The sequence below is a fragment of the Pungitius pungitius genome, chromosome 6 (genome assembly GCF_949316345.1).
Source record: "Pungitius pungitius chromosome 6, fPunPun2.1, whole genome shotgun sequence".
Taxonomy (NCBI): Eukaryota; Metazoa; Chordata; class Actinopteri; order Perciformes; family Gasterosteidae; genus Pungitius; species Pungitius pungitius.
Genome location: NC_084905.1, coordinates 644,738 through 661,798, shown reverse-complemented (window position 1 = coordinate 661,798; position 17,061 = coordinate 644,738). Strand labels below are relative to the sequence as shown.

The window sequence follows — 17,061 nt, the reverse complement described above, 5'->3', positions numbered from 1 at the left end:
AATTATACTGCCCTGAGAAGAACGATATCGCAATCAGGATGTGCAATGTACGTTTTCTTTTATTAATTATTCAAATGTTTTATATACAAACACCATGGCACGCTGCACACAAGTCCAGTCACAAAAACGTGAGTTTTTCAACAAGAGCCAATGATATTCAATAAACTGAATTTATAATATTCACTGACAACAACAGTCAGGGAAGCTTTTGACTTCTGCTCATAGTTTCTCATCCATCAACGGAGGGGTATTTTTCCCTTTTGAAACATAAATAATGCAATCAAGCAGAACTAATCACTGTACATTCATGTAATAATTCCTTCAACAGCCAATTGTTCAAATCTAAACGCAGCTGAAAAACATCATTATCTGTATGTGCAGATTTTAGGGGCTTCCAGTAAGGCGGTTTGGTGTCCAGTAAAAACTAAACACAATTTACTATTGTTTTTGGAGGCATTAACAATAAAGCACATTGTAATTCTCCAGGAATACAAAGGCATTCAGGCCCAAACATTAACAGGAAAATTTGTCAAATGCACTTGATAATCATCATGCGGAGTAGCTGATACCTGTATAACTACCCCTGCGCTGTTCTTGGCTCAACACCATTGACAGACACACACCCAAATTAAAGTCTCCATTTCAGTGTGGGGGCTGGTATGAAGCCTAATCTATATGACATTACACAGTAACTAGTGATTAGAGATCACACAGTGTTCACTGTAAACTGGTAATTGTAGGAGGAGTAATGTTGTTCACACTTATTGTATCAAAGCAGACTTTGCCCTAAGCTCTCAAACAACCTAAGTACTTGTGTTCACTGCTAGTCAACGGGACCTATGCTGTAGAAACAGCTCAAGGAGATAATCCATATAGAGCAGAATCCTTTTAAAAAGGAATCAATTGCTCGATTAGCTGTTGCTATCTGTTAAAAGATGTACATCTTTCAATACAAACTTGGAAAACATATGGGCACAACCTAAAAATGGCTTTCAAATCAACTGAAATGAAGTCCATCCTGTACATAGTAAGAGGCTGCTTCTGTAACACAATCAACGCAGAAGGCTTCTCCAGACCTCCATCACGTTGTTGTTGTCGTCGTCTAACAAGAACTTCTTGCTGCTGGTCCTATCTGTTGGATAGATCTGACCCCTGTGTGGAGCAAACGACATAGTGAGGGGCGTGGTTGTCCGTCACTTGGGAGCTCGGGGTGTTGCCATTGGACGGGCTACGCGTTGAGCCGCAGGAGGGGTCACAGGTGCTTCTGTGTCTTTGTAGGTACTCTGCATGGACAGGTTTGTGGCTCTGCAGCACCATCATGGCTTCGTCCACTTTGAACCACTTCCTCTTCCTTCCTGGGAAGATATTCAAGATCTGATCATCATTTGGTGTAGCGCCCAATGAACATTTAACTATACAATCAATACATATACCGTATATGAATGACCAAAATCTTCCATCATTCATATTTTTAACTTCAGTACTAAATTAACTTGAGTGTTTAGGCTTGAGAAAATATATCCAAGAAGCAAGATGAAAATAATTTCTTACTTTAATTTCTTTTATCAATTCAAATTTTGTATTCCGTTGGTAACTATTAAGTATTTATGAAAACCTCAGCACAGCCCCCCTCTACCCCAGCATTTCCATATTGTTTATAGAGTTATTTTCAGATTTTTACTTTTACTAAAACATCCTCTTTAGCATTTATAAGAGTGCTGAAAAGACAATATATTGCAAAACTGTAATGGTATACAACATGCACAAGAAGAAACTGTTCAGCACGCCTTTCAGTACTGAAGTCGGAGTGGAGATTCCTGACTACTTCAGTTACTGTTTATGAAGTCCACACGTCACAAAACCTTTCAAAGAAAAGCACCTGACATTAAACCCAAAGTGCCCCGTAAAACATGAGCTGGGAGTTTTTAATAACTCAAACCTGTAATTTTGTCCAATTTCAAACAACAGGAACAGGATTTCTGATTATCATCATTATTATCCCGTTGAGGTACACTGGCCTTTCAGTAGAGAGGGAGAATAAATTAGACCAGCTGTGGTGAGAGATGAGAAGTGGAAAACACAAACATGGCTCCCCTTTGTTAACAGACTCAACCCTTTGGTAAGGAAGGGAGTAACTTATCATAAACGCTTTTCTTCAGACTACCAACAGATTATCAATAGCTCAATTTTTGAGTAACCAAGTCTCAAAAAAAGAATTACATTTAGAATAGAAAAACATTCAATAAAATAGGAATCACATGACAACACAAATTACACATTACAGACAACCATATTTTTTACGACGGAGGATGTTATCTATGCTATATCATTTACGCATAAATGTTTTAATTTGCCTAAAACCCAAATGTTTGGGTTTGATAACCTCAATAAAAAACAAAGGTTTTTTTTCCGCCGCAACATACCAATGTTGACAGAGTCCTCCCAGTCTTCCAGCGTTTCCGTCACTGTGAGGGTAAAGACGTACGTCCTGTGCTTTCTGTCTTTATTTTGCTGCAAAGGTTTAGTAGAAGATACTTCTTCAAATCTCAGCCACGAACTTAATAAATGTAATGCAAACAAAGCCGTCGTTAACACAGGACTCAGTTCCTCTTTAGGCTCTGTGTGAACAGAGAAAACCTTTACACACTGGCTCTTTGTGAGCAAGAGTACAGACACATCACGTTAGGGTTACCAGCCAAGTGGATACACGATTTTATATCATGAGTTATATGAAATGTCTGATTACAACATCCCAGGAGTTTGACAAACTTACCTCAAAAATCCCTACGAGTCTGCCAACTTTTCCTGTCACACCGGCCTGTTCGAACATGAAGAAAAAGAACCAGGAGTCATTCAGCATCATCAACCGGTACCGATGACTACAGTCAAGTGTTTCAGTCAATTTCAGTTGGAGGAAGAAAAAAAACGTCTGATTGTACACATACACCTACTGATTGTATACAAGGCATCTTGTCTTCATAGTACTTTTATATTTACTGCAAAAACATTTATACACAGTCAACAAATGGACGTCCAATGTATTTTAACTTTTTGCCAAGAGCAGTCTGACCACATTTTCCAATTTAGTTAAATGTTGTGCAGCAAGTAGCTCCTCAATTCCCATTTGTCACAGCGCTGTGGAAAAATGGTCAACACACTTAATAAAACGAATTACACAAGCAAGTGCCTGACATGATATTTTGAATTGTTAGCCTTCCACAGTAGTTGCTTTGCAGCTCATCTATATTCAGGTACATGTCTGGTCTGGGAGGCAGAGGATATGGGTAACTGGAACCCCTTCCTAAATGTCACTGCCATACTTTAAAACTGTCAGCGCACTTCTATCCAAGGCAGCGGCTCACAGCGCGCTGCACTCAAACTACCAGGCACCCATCGAATAAACCACACTACAATGGACTGGTAAAGTAGGCATCGTATTTCTATGTCTCAGTATTTAGGAACTTAAAATAAAAAAAAAAAAAGTTTGATTTAATCACTTCATGTTTACAAAAAGGACCACAGGTATCTTTGCTTTTAGCTTGACAAAATGAATTGCAAACAAACATAAATCATTTTCTGTGTGGAATACATGTTTCCCGTTGATGGACTCACCTCTTCGTAGACCTCCCTGGCGGCGGCCCCACAGGGCTCCTCCTCAGGCTCCATTCCTCCTCCTGGCACGATCCATTGGTCTGGATGGCGACTGCTGCTCACCAGTAGCACCTGCCAAGGAGAAAGGCCCTCGGGTCAACGCTGTCCGCCTTCATGGTGCCAAAAACACGGCAACGGCATGCCCATGTTTAGAGTCCGTCACCACTAGGTGTCTGGTGGCGGCTCAGTGTGGTGCTGGTCATTTAGCCGGCTGTGTATTAAACATCTCACATGGCACGCTAGACATTCACTTCATTTACTTATTGCAAGATGGGCATGGTGTGGATTGGGCTGCTGAGCACGTCCCACTCTTTGCCACATAATTAAAACAGGCGAAGGAGGAAGAGGGACGGTAGATCGGCCCATCGGCCCAGCGCGAGACACCTTTAGGTTTTCTTTAGCTGTGCGTAGGAAACAACGTCACATTTGTTATCGCTTTCCCAACACTAAACGTCTCTCTACCTGCCTGAGAGCATGTGTGACCACAAGAGGACACAATCAAATAACATATACACAATAAAAATATATATATATATATATATATATATATATATATGTATATATATATATAAATAAGAGAGTGAGACAGACAGAGAGATAGAACAAAAAAAGCTGACAAATCTACCGTCAAATCAGAAATAATCCAAATTAAAGCCACTCACTAAGTTTAACAGACCTGAAACAAATTCAGTTTAGTCTTTTTTAAGCAGGGTGCCCCTCTAGAGATGCAGTCCCTTGACCTTAAACCCTATCCGGGCCCCACACTGACCCACATCATGTTCACGCGTGAATTGTTCCCGAATCCTTTTGGACACGGGACACCCATGTAATGGACCTCTTGGCCTCAAAGATATTTGTCACAACAAGCAGCTTCCACACTTCATGTTATACTATAGGTGAACACGGCTGTCCCAGAAGAGGCTTCTCAGCGTTAAGACGTGTCTGCATTCCACCCGAGACCTGATAGTGGAAGCATGGCAGATATGTGAAGAGCACTAATGAGAACATCTTCTCTGCTGTCAAAGGTGGACTCTACTGCCCGGAAATCACAGACGAAGATGTAACGCGACACTGTTGCCAGGTCAGGAATCAGAAGAAGAAGAAAAAATCACAGGGAATGCATTCCAACATGACTTTGACAGGCTGTTCTTTTAGCTCATTCAGTCACATCCCTCATCATTTTATAGGGACACAAAACAATGACAAAGAGCCCCTGTTTTCCTGCTTTGGATCATTGAGGTCATTGCTTAGGTGCATGAGGGTGGATCTGTTCTTGCTAGTTATTCCTAACAGGCAACTCTGTCAATATTTAGGTATGGATAACAGGTACAAGGCATTCTGCTGTCATGAGTTGTTTTAAATAACCAAACTATTAATCATCGCCCTAACATCGGAAAATGGGCAATTCATTTGATGCTTGAGGCATTCCTGCTACATTCAATTCCTAATTTAAAAGTAATTAAGCAAAATGTTGAGACCTCAGTGGGAATTCAAATAACCCCTCACCCCACAAAGGTTTCATGTTATGTTGCCTCACAACATTTATTCAGACTAGATTCAAGTTGGCTTTGATGACAATGTCAAAGTAAAACAGTCTGACCGCTACTAAGCCTTCTCAATCAAATCTAAATGTGAAATAGCAGCGTTGCACTGTATGTGACATTGATGAGGTGTGAAGAGTTTGCAACGTGCCGGTTGATGATGAGCTGGTAAGTTAATCGGAGCGGTTCCATTTGGGCCTCTGCCCACGTACAAGCACTACAGATAGGTCCGGGCCCCCGGGGGGGGTGCAGAGACACTGGTAGCTGTCTCACTGACACAAATCCACACACAAACGCAATGTGGCACAATGTAGGCACTTCAACCTAAGCAGCGCCACACACCCACACACACACACACACACTTCAAAAAACACTCGATCAGCAGTCGCCTTTCCGTATGAAAAGAAGGGAGCTTAGCAGAGGAGGTTAATGACGCCGACGGGATGAATAGTTTGCCACATAAAGTGAAACGTAACCAGAGCGTAAATGGTGAGAAGATGTGTTGTGAGGCAACATAACATGAAACCTTTGTGGGGTGAGGGGTTATTTGAATTCCCACTGTATTCTCAAAATGTTTCTTGATTACCTTTAAATTAGGAATTGAATGTAGCATGAATGCCCAATGCAGGAATGCCTCAAGCATTATTCTTTTGCATCCCTTTTTGGCATCTCGATCTTTCATTTAAAAAGAAAAAAAAAACTTTCCATCATCCTCCAGGGCAATCAACAATAATCCAAAATAATCAAAGTGACTTTCAGCAGATGTCAGTCAGCACTTTGTATCTGACACCCAGGAGAGAGAGAGAGAGAGGGTGGTGGGAAAGGGGAGGGGGGGGGGCACAGGGAGCAGGAAAGCAAATCTGTCAGGAGGCCTGCACCTTGTTTCTATAAATTGCAGCTTGGTGTTTAGAACACGGTGTAACGCTCAGTCATCCAACCGGCCCCCTGGTACATCTCTGTCCCCCTGTCACATGTGGTCCTCAGATGGGCCGACGTCACTCGGGAAACACAATCAGCTGACCCCTGCCCCACAATGCACAACTTCCTCCACATTAATGGAGATGATAATAATAATTAAATAATACAAATGTCAGAAGCATCAAATTAAAATAATGCATGTTAATGACTGCACTACATTCTCCTTTTTAAGAGATAACATTAGCTGCAGAATGTTCAAAGCTGGTCATTGGTTATGCAAAGTGTGCCAGTAATGTATATCACCATTTTAAATCTTCCAAAAGCTCCTCCTGAGCTACATTAGCTGGCAGGATGTGTTTGGTCTGAATATGTGAGGAAACATATCACATTTCACCAGGGACTGTATTGACTGCATGTTTGAGTGGGTGTGTACAAGCAGAGCGATCGTATACTAATCTTTCTAAACGGACTGATCATTTAGCAGCTACACAACAATTAATGAGGCAATTAGTATACCACTCATATGCAATCATACACAGGGTTAATAACAAGTAATAAGAGCAGGAGCTGCATGGTGCCGGAGTACAGGCTTAGTGATCATAACATGTTGAGGTGGAGGTTGCCCAGTTCAACAACGCCATCAGCTGATGCAAGTTAGAAAAACGCCAAAATATGATCTAAAAGGCTGAGGTGCACCTTGAAAAACTGGCCAACCAAATGACTCATTATTAGAGAGGCAGCGTGGTCACTGGCAGCACACAACGAGGGGGCCTTGTCGCTGTGAGTTACACAGAGGGACAGGAAATGAGAAGCAGGGCCCCCTGCTGAGAGCCGGTTACGATCAGTGCCAGCGTGTAGGACCCCGGGTTGGGGTTTTCTCCTCCATTGGGTCAAATATTACACGGTATGTTCACCTTTGACCGACACGTCAAATAGAAAAAGTCTTGAGCGCACAATTAAGAAAACCGCGTGACGGAGGCAGACACACCTGAGCATTGGGGTTCATGGTGAAGCACGTGACGGAGGCAGACACACCTGAGCATTGGGGTTCATGGTGAAGCACGTGATGCCGCTCTTACCTCGTCCTCTTCTTCGTCTTTAAAACACAAACACGCCGCTCTTCTCTTGAACCCCTCGCCATCGTAGATCCGGGTCTGGTTGGGCTTAAACTTCATCATTTATGTGGCCAATCGGTCCAGTTCGTTTATCTTTTTTTTGTTTAAAGGTAGGAGGGAGGAGGGGGGAGGGGGGGGCAGAAATCTGGATTCAACTAGACGCTGAAGGAAATAGTGTCTGTCCGAGAGAGGGAAAGAGAGAGAAGAGCGCGCGGGACGCACCGACACCCCCCACCCCCGGAATACGCTCCCAAGTTGTACTCTTCTTCAGGTGGCCCCCTGGAAGTCTCCCCCGCCCGGGTGCCTATTAACGCGAGCGCCGTGCTCCTTCATTCCCGAGCTACGTCAGACGGCTGGAGGCTCCCGACCGTGTCAACACGCGGGACTCCGCTGCGGTCAGCTGATCTGAGATCTGCGCAACGCCCCGCCGGGTCGGGAGCGCACCGCTGACGACACGGTGGGCCGTGCGTGGATGAGGTGTACCGCAAAGTGCACGTGGGGTGTGGGGGTGTGCGGTGCTAATCATCGTTAAATTGAACCGCGTGTTACGTTGATGACGCTGCTGCTGCGTTCACTGTCCAGGAGCTTTAACCTTAAACTGAGATCCTTTTGTGGACGATTTGAGTGGGTTTTGACTTGTGATAATTTTTTTTTTAAAAAGCATTCTTGAAAACTATACTAAAAAAACAAACTGTAGAACTCGTAGCCCTCCCACGTATTTATTTATGCATATTGAAATTGTCTTGTTTGGAAGGTCACAAAAAGGAGATACATCCACCCAGCCTTTTACAGACGTACATATATGACGTAAACACAAACTAACCCTTTGACCTACATTTGGATAGCATTCATTTCAGAAATGAAATGCATTTAAGGTATTTGAAAGTTAAGTTGAACTAAGAAAAACGACGTTCCGGTGAGTGAGCTCTTGGGGAAAACCTTCACTGGTTGAAGAGCAGCTTCTTGTGGAGCAGCTGCTGGAGAGGAGCTCTGTGAAGCTCAAGGGTTCTCTCTAGTGGAGGTGGACAGTCTGTAAACCACAGGATTGTCCAAGGGAGGACAGGTTTAGAGGCGCATAAAAGGGAGAAGTATTATTTTGTGGAATAAAGAATGATCCTCAACCTGAGCAGCACGCTGGCTCAAGTAAGAATAAAAGGGAACCATCACGCGTTCTGCAGAGATAAGTTCTCAAGGCTGAATTACTATAAATAAGTTTGACTTTAGTTCATTTTATATGAATACTGCAGGATCTTTCATTTCATGGTAACCTACTTTAAATCAAGAACATGTGAAATAATTTGTAAAAAGATGTGCTTTTCTGTCCATGGAATAGATCAGAGCCTACAATGGATATATTTACCCAGCAGAACTTACCATCTCAAACATTGATCAACTCAGTTAACTGGGAAAGAAGGAAAGAAATTAAATTATATTTCTTTCAGTAGTATTTACATTACATGTCATTTGGCTGAAGCGACTTACAATAAGTACATTTCAACCATAAGGATACAAACTCAAAAGAAACAACAACGTGCAATTTCAATAAATAAGTCAATTTACAACTTGCTATAGATAAATTGTACTTATAAAGGCTCTTAAGTGCTACAATGTTAGTGTTTTTAGTCGAGGTATATTCTGAAGAGGTGTGTCTTTAGTTTGTAGTGAAAGATGTAAAGCCTCTCTGTGGTCCTGATGTCATCAGAGAGTTTGTTCCACCATTTAGGAGCAGGACAGCAAAGAGTCGAGATCTTGTGCAGTGCTTTTCTCTCAGTGATGAAGGAACAAGCAGCTTGGCAGATGCAGAGTGTGCGGGTTGGGATGGAGGGTTTGACCAGGTCCTTCATGTAGACTGGACCCAAATATTCACAGCATGGTATGTGAGCACCAATGTTTTGAACTGGAAGAGAGCGGAGGAGTGGAGTAATGCAGGAGAATTTCGGAAGGTTAAAGACCAGTCGAGCTGCTGCGTCCTGGATGAGCTGCAGAGGTCGGCAGCAGCAGGGAGACCTGCCAGGAGAGGGTTACAGTAGTCAAGGCGGAAGATGACAAGAGCTTTTCCATTACTTTTCCATCCACTACATTTAGAAAATAACTTATTTAGTTGCTTGTTTCTTAAACTTGATGGCGATGCTGGCTGCTCCGGTCTGCACACAAACCAAATCCAGAGAAAAGGTCCGATCAGGCAAAATAGGGGACATACATGAAGAACTATACAAAGACAACTATTTACTAATAAACAGATTTTATTTACAAAACATTAAAGTATGCAGGTGGGCTTTCATAGCATTTTAGGAGTAGGAGAGACCATGTTATTAGAAACAAAGTGAATTAAATACAGATTTTCATCCCGTAATAGCTAAGTATCTCCTCTCGTTAGTCCCTCAACTCCAAAAAGCGTCCTATTCAACAAACTCTTGCCATCAAACAACTGACAGCTCAAATGTAACCGCTGCGTAGTAAAACAAATGCCATTGGAAGAAGTGAATCAAAGTGTTGTGGAAGTGTTGTGATGACACACAAGGGGAAGCAGGACAGCTTTTACTGAATACCAAGAAAGATTCATATAGAAAAACCATAAAACACATGCTAAAACAAATTGAACATTCGTAACGTAAACTCTCCCCAAGCCTACAGTTTACACTTGTTATAAAAGTTAATGTGACATTCAGTCATCGTATTTAACACAGCCAACGTGACTTAAAGGAGAAGCAGGGCTACGATAGGTGAATCTACACCGCACAGAACTACATATGATGTGCTGGTAGTAGTTAGCTGCTTTAAATAAACAAGTGACACAAGAACTAAATTAAAACAAACGTAAAAAGTACACAATAAAACTGAGTCCATCCCCACTTCAAACCCGTTCCACCGCTCTAGCACCTCCAAACCCACCCAACCCCCCAAAATGAGAAATGTAGGACCCTTTTCAACCTTGAACTTGCTTGTTAAAGCTTCAGTTGGTAAATGCTTTCAATGGGCAAAGGAAGCCTGATGAGTGGATGTAAACCTCTGAGCCTGCATCGGATGGTGGTGGGTTCAGACAAAAACAAGTCTTTTCATCATTTGTGAGTCTTTAAATCACCAGTTATTAGCAGTTTCTTTTTCATTTATATTCCGGTTTATAATATATATGCAAATATATTTAAGGTTGTGTCCCTTAAATGCAAATTAGGTAGGTAGGTAGAGGTTTTGGCAGAACATAAGGAGTTTCCACTTGCTGGGCTGCTCTACACATCATTTGTGTTTCCGGCATAAAGCCTTGTCCATGCCTTGGCTGTGAAGTAAAAAAAAACAACAGACACAAAATGAACATAAGTCATGTACATTATACCTGTATGAAAATGTTACAAAGACTGCATGAAGACAGGTTTCTTGATTGACCCCTGGACCTGTAAGTGTGTATCCCCTGGATATTCCTATGATCTAAATGGCAGAGGGCGACAGGAGCCCCAAAAAAAGAGCTGGATGGACGAGTGTGACAGAACCAGATGGGAACGCTCACCTGTTTCTATGGCTTCAACTTCACTGGACTTCCACTTCTCTGCGACGTCATTTGCAAGGGGATCATCCGGGTTGGGTGCACTTAGCAACGCCTGGATTGATAGCAGCACTGTGCGAATCTGCAGAGCCGGCGACCATTTATCTGAGAGGGATCATTAAGAACAAACATTGAGAAAAAGCAGGAGGGGGATTCGTGAGTTTTTACGCTGCGGGGTTATTGGAGGGACATCGCTGTTATCCAGCAGAAGTGGAACAACGGACAAGTTGAGGCTCACAAGTGGGATGAACAAGGCTCTTGATCTTTAGAGCAAAATGGAATCTGAAAAGCCCTCGCTCCATTCACAAGGCAAACACCAGAGAGCACAACACATACAGGCTTTTCCACAGTGACAGGCCTGAAAGGGAAAAGACACATCTTTTGTTGGTTGAAAACTCGCCAAGCAAGATGTAAACCACACACAGCTGGTCAGGCATAAACTGGGACATTTCACGGGAAGGACTTACCTTTCAAAACGTCTAGACATATTCTCCCCAGCTTGTCTACATTGGGATGATATATTTTGGTCATGAAGCGTACTTTTGGTGCTGCCATGGGATATTCTTCCGGTAAAAAGAGCTCGAGTTTAAACGTGCCCCCCTCGAAAGGCGAGTCCTGCGGTCCAGCAATGACCACATGAAAGTAGCGGGCGTTGCTTTCATCTGGCTCTGCCTTGATGCCCGGCACCGGCTCTGCAATCAGACGTTGAGTTTCCTGGCACACAAAAATAAATTGTTGTTTGTGCCCCCATATTTCAAGTTGCTGCCAAAGGGCTTTAAATTTGCACTCCAGAGGGAGCTGTAGCTCCCAAAATTAAGACCCTTTCAGGAAGAGATGTGTTTACCCAGAGGAACTCTTTAGAGACGGTGGGAAACTGTGTAAAGCTCAGTTATAAATTAACTGTATCGACTATTGCAGTTTGCAAAAAACAGACCACTGAATCTAAAAAGATCTACACTTTATTCCTCAGGAATTAATATTTGCAAAATGTGGTAACCGAACTATTTGAAAGATTTATAACAGCCCTTGCCCCACGCGAGAGCTGCATACAAGTTGTGAGTCACTACTATTCTCACAGTGGAGGGGGGGCCCTATGACCGCAGTACTGGCTCAATGCTGCGATTTCTGACACTTTGCCACGGCCTTTTATAGGTGACGCTGACTCTGCACCACAGGAGACCATCACTTTCATTCCCTTCAGCCACTGCAGCGAGGCCTCTCCCAAGTCATAGTGGCAGCCAAGTGATTTACAAAAACAGATTTACCATAAAAGGAAAGCAGGTCTCTGATATATCTAGTGGAATGCATGAGGCAGCACGATTGATACACCTGACACAGCCTTTAACAGGAAAACAGCATTACATTTTCATAAATTGCAGGGTTCTCGCTCTCAAACGTGCATTCTGGAATAATTCTTTTATTAAAATTATTTGACCCATTCTGAAATCATGATTGTACCTCTTTTGCCTAATTGAAATGCAGTTATGAGTTATAGATGCATTACAACGGAGAACAATAAATAGCAACTACGGATGAAAACATCAAATAAAGATGCCAACTTGGCACTTGTTTTTGCCATTCTTTTCCTGAATGAAACGGAGATTCCTGAAATGTTTCAGATAACCCACAGACAAAACCATGCAGTGAAAACACAGACAGGAGAGGGGCTCCCAGCCCCAGTCACACGCCCTGAGGGCTCAGGGCCCTGCGTGTTAGGAGTACTGTTCCCAGCCCTTCCACCTTTTCCCACCAACACTAATCTGTGGTCTGCTTACTCACCCACCTGTGCAACCTTCTCTGGAAGAATACGGTTAATAGATAATATAATAATACAGAGAATACATGATTTTCATTGGTCAAATTACAGCGCGGGAACCGTAGGGTTTTTGTAACGTTTGCCTATTCAAATAAAAGTAACTACAAATCAACTAAGTAGTGGGTTCTCAAAATTAACTCGTCAAGTCTTTCATCAGAAGATTACAAATGACATAAACGTGGTCACATACACATTTAAATGCTTTAATCTTTAAAGAAAACCTGTGATTGCCATCATACTGGCAGGTTAAATACACCTGTATTCAGTCGCTTTCTGAAATGCTCCAATTAAGCACACTTCAACATTATGGTCCATTCCCCTGTGTCAGCTGATGTCATCCACAGCATCCAGAAATAAACTGGGACACACTGTTAATGGTCAATATATTAATAATTGATTTTATATTTAATAGTGAGACATCAATTGAGCTGTGCAGGAAAGGCAGTAAATCTGTTTTTTCAAAGTAAGAGACGGCCCTCAGTGGACTGTATCATATGGTTCAAGGCAGGACACGTGACCAATGTGGCAGCAGCAGCTGAGCTCATCTTTGGTCAGTGGGCTCATGTCCCCCCCCATGAGGTCAGAGGTTAAAGTCTGATCGCAATACGTTTCCAGTCTAACGCCTTATAGCAACGTTAGCCACGTGTGACTGACGTCAACGACAAACTTCGGTGAAACTAACGTTAACAAACTTCGATGAAACACCCCCAAAGGGTCAATCATCCCACTGGCTAACTTCACGTATGCTTAAATGAAAAGTACAACGCCAGGAACATCAGGCTACGAGGCGAGCACATCATTCACACACAAACTAACGCTAGCTGGCTTTAGCATAGTTAGTTAGCCAACAAACCAGCTCGCCAACTAGTCACAATTAGTCACGAACCCAAATGAAAAGCGTATTTAGAAAAGAGAACCCTGGGCCACAAGAGCACATTTACCCGCCAGTCTGTCACGGCGCTGGTGTTAAAACAACCCTCCGTGTATCCAGGCACACTAAATAAACCCAAGTTAACGTTACTTGTACAGACCGACGTTAGCCGTAGAACCGTTAGGTGGACCGGACCAGCATCTCAGAGCACCGGGAGGCGCGCGCGCGTGTGTGTGTGTGTGTGTGTGTGTGTGTGTGTGTGTGTGTGTGTGTGTGTGTGTGTGGGGTTACGGTCGTCACAGAAAAGTGGGATATGCTGCTGCGTGGAGTGTCAAATGTTACCTTAGAAATCCTGCGGGGCAGTCCTGCCATCTTGTTTTAACGTTAAAATGCGGGTGTTTCGCTCTCGATGGCGGCGTCGCTGCGACTGACTCACGTCTTCCGGTTTCTCTACGTCATGACGATGGATGCAGCTGATGGAGAAAGAAAAGGCGCCTTTTTAAATATGCAAAGAAAAAAGCTTGTTCCCTTTGTTATTCTGCACCAGACACGATGTAGAGAAATATGCCCGAAAGTGCAAAATGTATTATTAACAAACGTGTATTATTTTCTTCAGATTTTGATGATGCACTTTCCACAAGATTGAAGAAGACATGGGACTGATTGCTCATGTTGCATTACATTTTGGAAAGACTGGGAATTTTATACATGGCAAAACAATACTTGAAAAACGTTAACCGAACCATTTTTTTTCATTTTCAGCACCACTTGTTTAACGTGATAGTGATTTGGAATCATTTAACACACACTAAGATCCTTTAAACTACAACGTTAGAAGGTCCTTTTCTGAGGGACTCAGCATTATTTCCACCCAAGTTTGGAGTATTTATGCCCTGCAACAGTTAAGTAGCTGATGAGTTTATACTATTGCATCAGAGTGCCGTTTATGAACAGCAACTGAGAAGGAAAACTCCTTAAGTTTCCTTAACACGTTTATCTCAATTGTCTGCTTGATTTGGAAGCAAAGAGTTTTTAACATATAAAAGTTGAAAAGCCAAAACATTTTGCTTAACTACTGTCACAGACATAACAAAGCACGATTCAGACCTTCCACTTCCACAGGCTGATAAGGTCACACAGTAGAGCTGTATTTTCACTTTCTTTCGCTCAGCAGGAACAGGTACAGGGGGCGAGGAGCTCCTCCTCCTGATATTTTTGTATGGACAGAAGCTTTGTCCCCTTGGTGGTGAGGCCTGTTACACGAGTATTAGCAGTGGAGACAACTAACAGGAATCACATTTTAAAAGCTGTCTCAGAAGATGAAGTCCAGCAGACCAACAGGTGGGTTTGATGCTTCTGTTGGTTACTTCCTTGAGAATAACTGTGTGTTTAAACAGGAGGGAAAAAAATTTGCTTGATTTTTTTTATTTTTGTCTTGTCAAGAGAATAATAAAATGGTTTTTGTATACTTATGTTTTTAATTTGATTCGCTGCTATATTTCTTCTTTCTTTATTAACATGTGTATTGTATCTTTGGCCAACTCAGTCCTTTTCGGACATTGATAGTGGCTTTTCCATCACGTTGTAAGGATAAATAACTTTCATTAGTGTTATGTAAAATATGTAAATTACACACAACAACTGCAGCAGCCAGGTGTAAAATCGAAGCCTTTAATTACTACACATGTCTGTCCCTCACAGGTTTCCTCTTATTTTGTCGGGATTATAGAAGTTTCTGAAATTGAAGCTCCTACTTCCCAGCTATTTAGTTTGAGATGATAATAACTTTCTCTCTGAATCTTAATAGGTCTTACCAATGTGTATTAAGGTATAATAGGCGAGTTTCGGAAATGTAAATAAACAAAATCCACAAAAAAACATTTATAATCTACAATTTTTCATATCAATTTGCACATAATAGTAATAATAACAACTGATGTTCGGAAAATGATGAAAGCGTTTTATTTTGACATTCTGCACTGCGCCGACCAAAACGAATCATCCAACGTTTTCCATTGTTCAACACACACAGGAACAGACGAACCGGCAGCTAATCGCGTCTTTGTCTCAGTGCACAGAAAGATCAGAGATGATCCGCCACATCAGCGCTGATGCTCCCACACGGCTTGGTTGGAGTGGCAAGATTCATCTTGACATAGCTTTGCAAGACTTTCTTAGCAACTTGAAGTGTTTTATACATGTACATACAACTTTAATTTTGTACTGTGAATAAATCTGAAACATTCAGCTTTGCTCGCATGACTCATGTTTGTCTCAGTGTCGTTTCCTTCATTTTCTTTTCTTACTTTTTCTGTCGTTAGCTCGGTGGAGCCCGCGGTGCCACCTGGTGTGTGTGCTCGTCGTGATGGCCTGCTCCGGACCAGCTTTGCCTCTTCATGCCCCTCCAGTGAGCCCAGGTGTCCGCTCTGCCTTCTCTGCCACCCGAACCCACAGTGTGATCGGAGGCAAGCAGAAGGAAATGACCTTCGACAGGCTCATGGTCAACATCGGAGGGGATTTCAATCCAGACACCGGTCACTTCCGCTGCCGCGTCCCTGGGGCTTACTACTTCTCCTTCTCCGTGGGTAAGTTTCCAAAGAAAATGCTTTCTGTGATACTGGTGAAGAACGGCGAGGAGGTGCAGGCTATGGCGTTCGATGACTACCGCAAGAAAGGGAGGAAACTTCAAAGCCAAAGTGTCATGATCACTTTGAAGGAGATGGACACCGTGTGGCTGCTGTTACAGCAGAATCCTCAATATGCTTCGTACAGCAATGCCGGCCCTTACATCACCTTCTCTGGATACCTTGTCTTTCCTGAGGTTTTGCCTAACAGCTACGTAAGCAACCACCTGTCCCCACCAGAGCTGTCCCAATCAGTGCCGTCCCATCCTAACTGCCCCCCCCGGTCCGACCCCTCGGCCACAGGTCGGAGGTCAGAGCAGCCACGGTCCGCCTTCTCCGTGGCACGGACCTCCACACTCATGGGTCAGAGCATCAAGCAGCAGGTGAAGTCACCTCTGACCTTCGACGTGGAGTACGTCAACATCGGGGGGCATTTCAACAAAACCTCCGGCCTGTTCACCTGCCACTTCCCAGGCGCTTACTTCTTTGCCTTCACCGTGGGGAAACATCCTCGCAAGGCCCTTTCCGTGAAGCTGATGACGGGGAAGGGCGAGGTGCAGGCGATGGTGTTCGACGAGGACACATCGAAAAGGAGGGAGATGCAAAGTCAGAGCTTGCTGCTGTCTCTCCGGCGGGGCGACAGCGTGTGGCTGTACAGCCAGCAGGACGAGCGCTATGCTGTGTACAGCAACCAGGGGAGGTACACCACCTTTTCTGGCTTCCTGGTTTATCTTGAAGCAGAAACACTCCCACCTGCCACCACTCAAGACAGAACCCCCCTCTGAGTGTCTCACTCCTTTGTGACACATTCATACTTTTCACATTGTAGAAAACCTGCAGAGCAATTTTTGTCTTATCCTCAGCGATTAACTCCATATAACATTTGTCGCCAAATTACTCCAACAGAGGGCGCTATGATACAATTATGGCTACTAACTAACCTGCAACAAGGTTATTTCTGTCCTTTTAAGTGCAATTAGCTGAAAG

General features: G+C 43.1%; 3 protein-coding genes across 3 annotated transcripts; 1 reads left to right on the top strand and 2 right to left on the bottom strand.

Annotated features, from left to right (window-relative positions):
* Positions 1-41: 41 nt before the first annotated feature.
* On the bottom strand, positions 42-7,726 carry nudt4a (nudix (nucleoside diphosphate linked moiety X)-type motif 4a). The gene is made up of 5 exons (XM_037450619.2): positions 7,190-7,726; positions 3,613-3,723; positions 2,774-2,818; positions 2,424-2,511; positions 42-1,355 (listed from the first exon to the last, which is right to left on the bottom strand). The coding sequence occupies exons 1-5, from the start codon at positions 7,286-7,288 to the stop codon at positions 1,129-1,131; spliced, it is 570 nt and encodes a 189-aa protein (XP_037306516.2). The 5' UTR covers positions 7,289-7,726; the 3' UTR covers positions 42-1,128.
* A 1,724-nt stretch (positions 7,727-9,450) lies between these two features.
* Positions 9,451-13,905, bottom strand: ube2na (ubiquitin-conjugating enzyme E2Na). The gene is made up of 4 exons (XM_037452292.2): positions 13,793-13,905; positions 11,231-11,477; positions 10,728-10,868; positions 9,451-10,499 (listed from the first exon to the last, which is right to left on the bottom strand). Exons 1-4 carry the CDS (start codon positions 13,820-13,822, stop codon positions 10,453-10,455), a joined length of 465 nt encoding a protein of 154 aa, XP_037308189.2. The 5' UTR covers positions 13,823-13,905; the 3' UTR covers positions 9,451-10,452.
* A 774-nt stretch (positions 13,906-14,679) lies between these two features.
* c1qtnf13 (C1q and TNF related 13) lies at positions 14,680-16,934 on the top strand. Its single transcript, XM_037452290.2, has 2 exons — positions 14,680-14,791; positions 15,772-16,934. The coding sequence occupies exons 1-2, from the start codon at positions 14,770-14,772 to the stop codon at positions 16,857-16,859; spliced, it is 1,110 nt and encodes a 369-aa protein (XP_037308187.1). The 5' UTR covers positions 14,680-14,769; the 3' UTR covers positions 16,860-16,934.
* Positions 16,935-17,061: the final 127 nt, after the last annotated feature.

Coding starts and splice junctions, on each gene's coding strand:
- nudt4a (XM_037450619.2), bottom strand. CDS start 7,288: ATGATGAAGTTTAAGCCCAACCAGACCCGGATCTACGATGGCGAGGGG. Junction 2,819..3,612: donor CCAGGGAGGTCTACGAAGAG/GTGAGTCCATCA, acceptor ATGTTCGAACAG/GCCGGTGTGACAGGAAAAGT. Junction 1,356..2,423: donor GGAGGACTCTGTCAACATTG/GTATGTTGCGGC, acceptor ATATCTTCCCAG/GAAGGAAGAGGAAGTGGTTC.
- ube2na (XM_037452292.2), bottom strand. CDS start 13,822: ATGGCAGGACTGCCCCGCAGGATTTCTAAG. Junction 11,478..13,792: donor TGCCCCGCAGGATTTCTAAG/GTAACATTTGAC, acceptor TTTGTGTGCCAG/GAAACTCAACGTCTGATTGC. Junction 10,500..10,727: donor AGTTGAAGCCATAGAAACAG/GTGAGCGTTCCC, acceptor TTTACTTCACAG/CCAAGGCATGGACAAGGCTT.
- c1qtnf13 (XM_037452290.2), top strand. CDS start 14,770: ATGAAGTCCAGCAGACCAACAG. Junction 14,792..15,771: donor GAAGTCCAGCAGACCAACAG/GTGGGTTTGATG, acceptor TTCTGTCGTTAG/CTCGGTGGAGCCCGCGGTGC.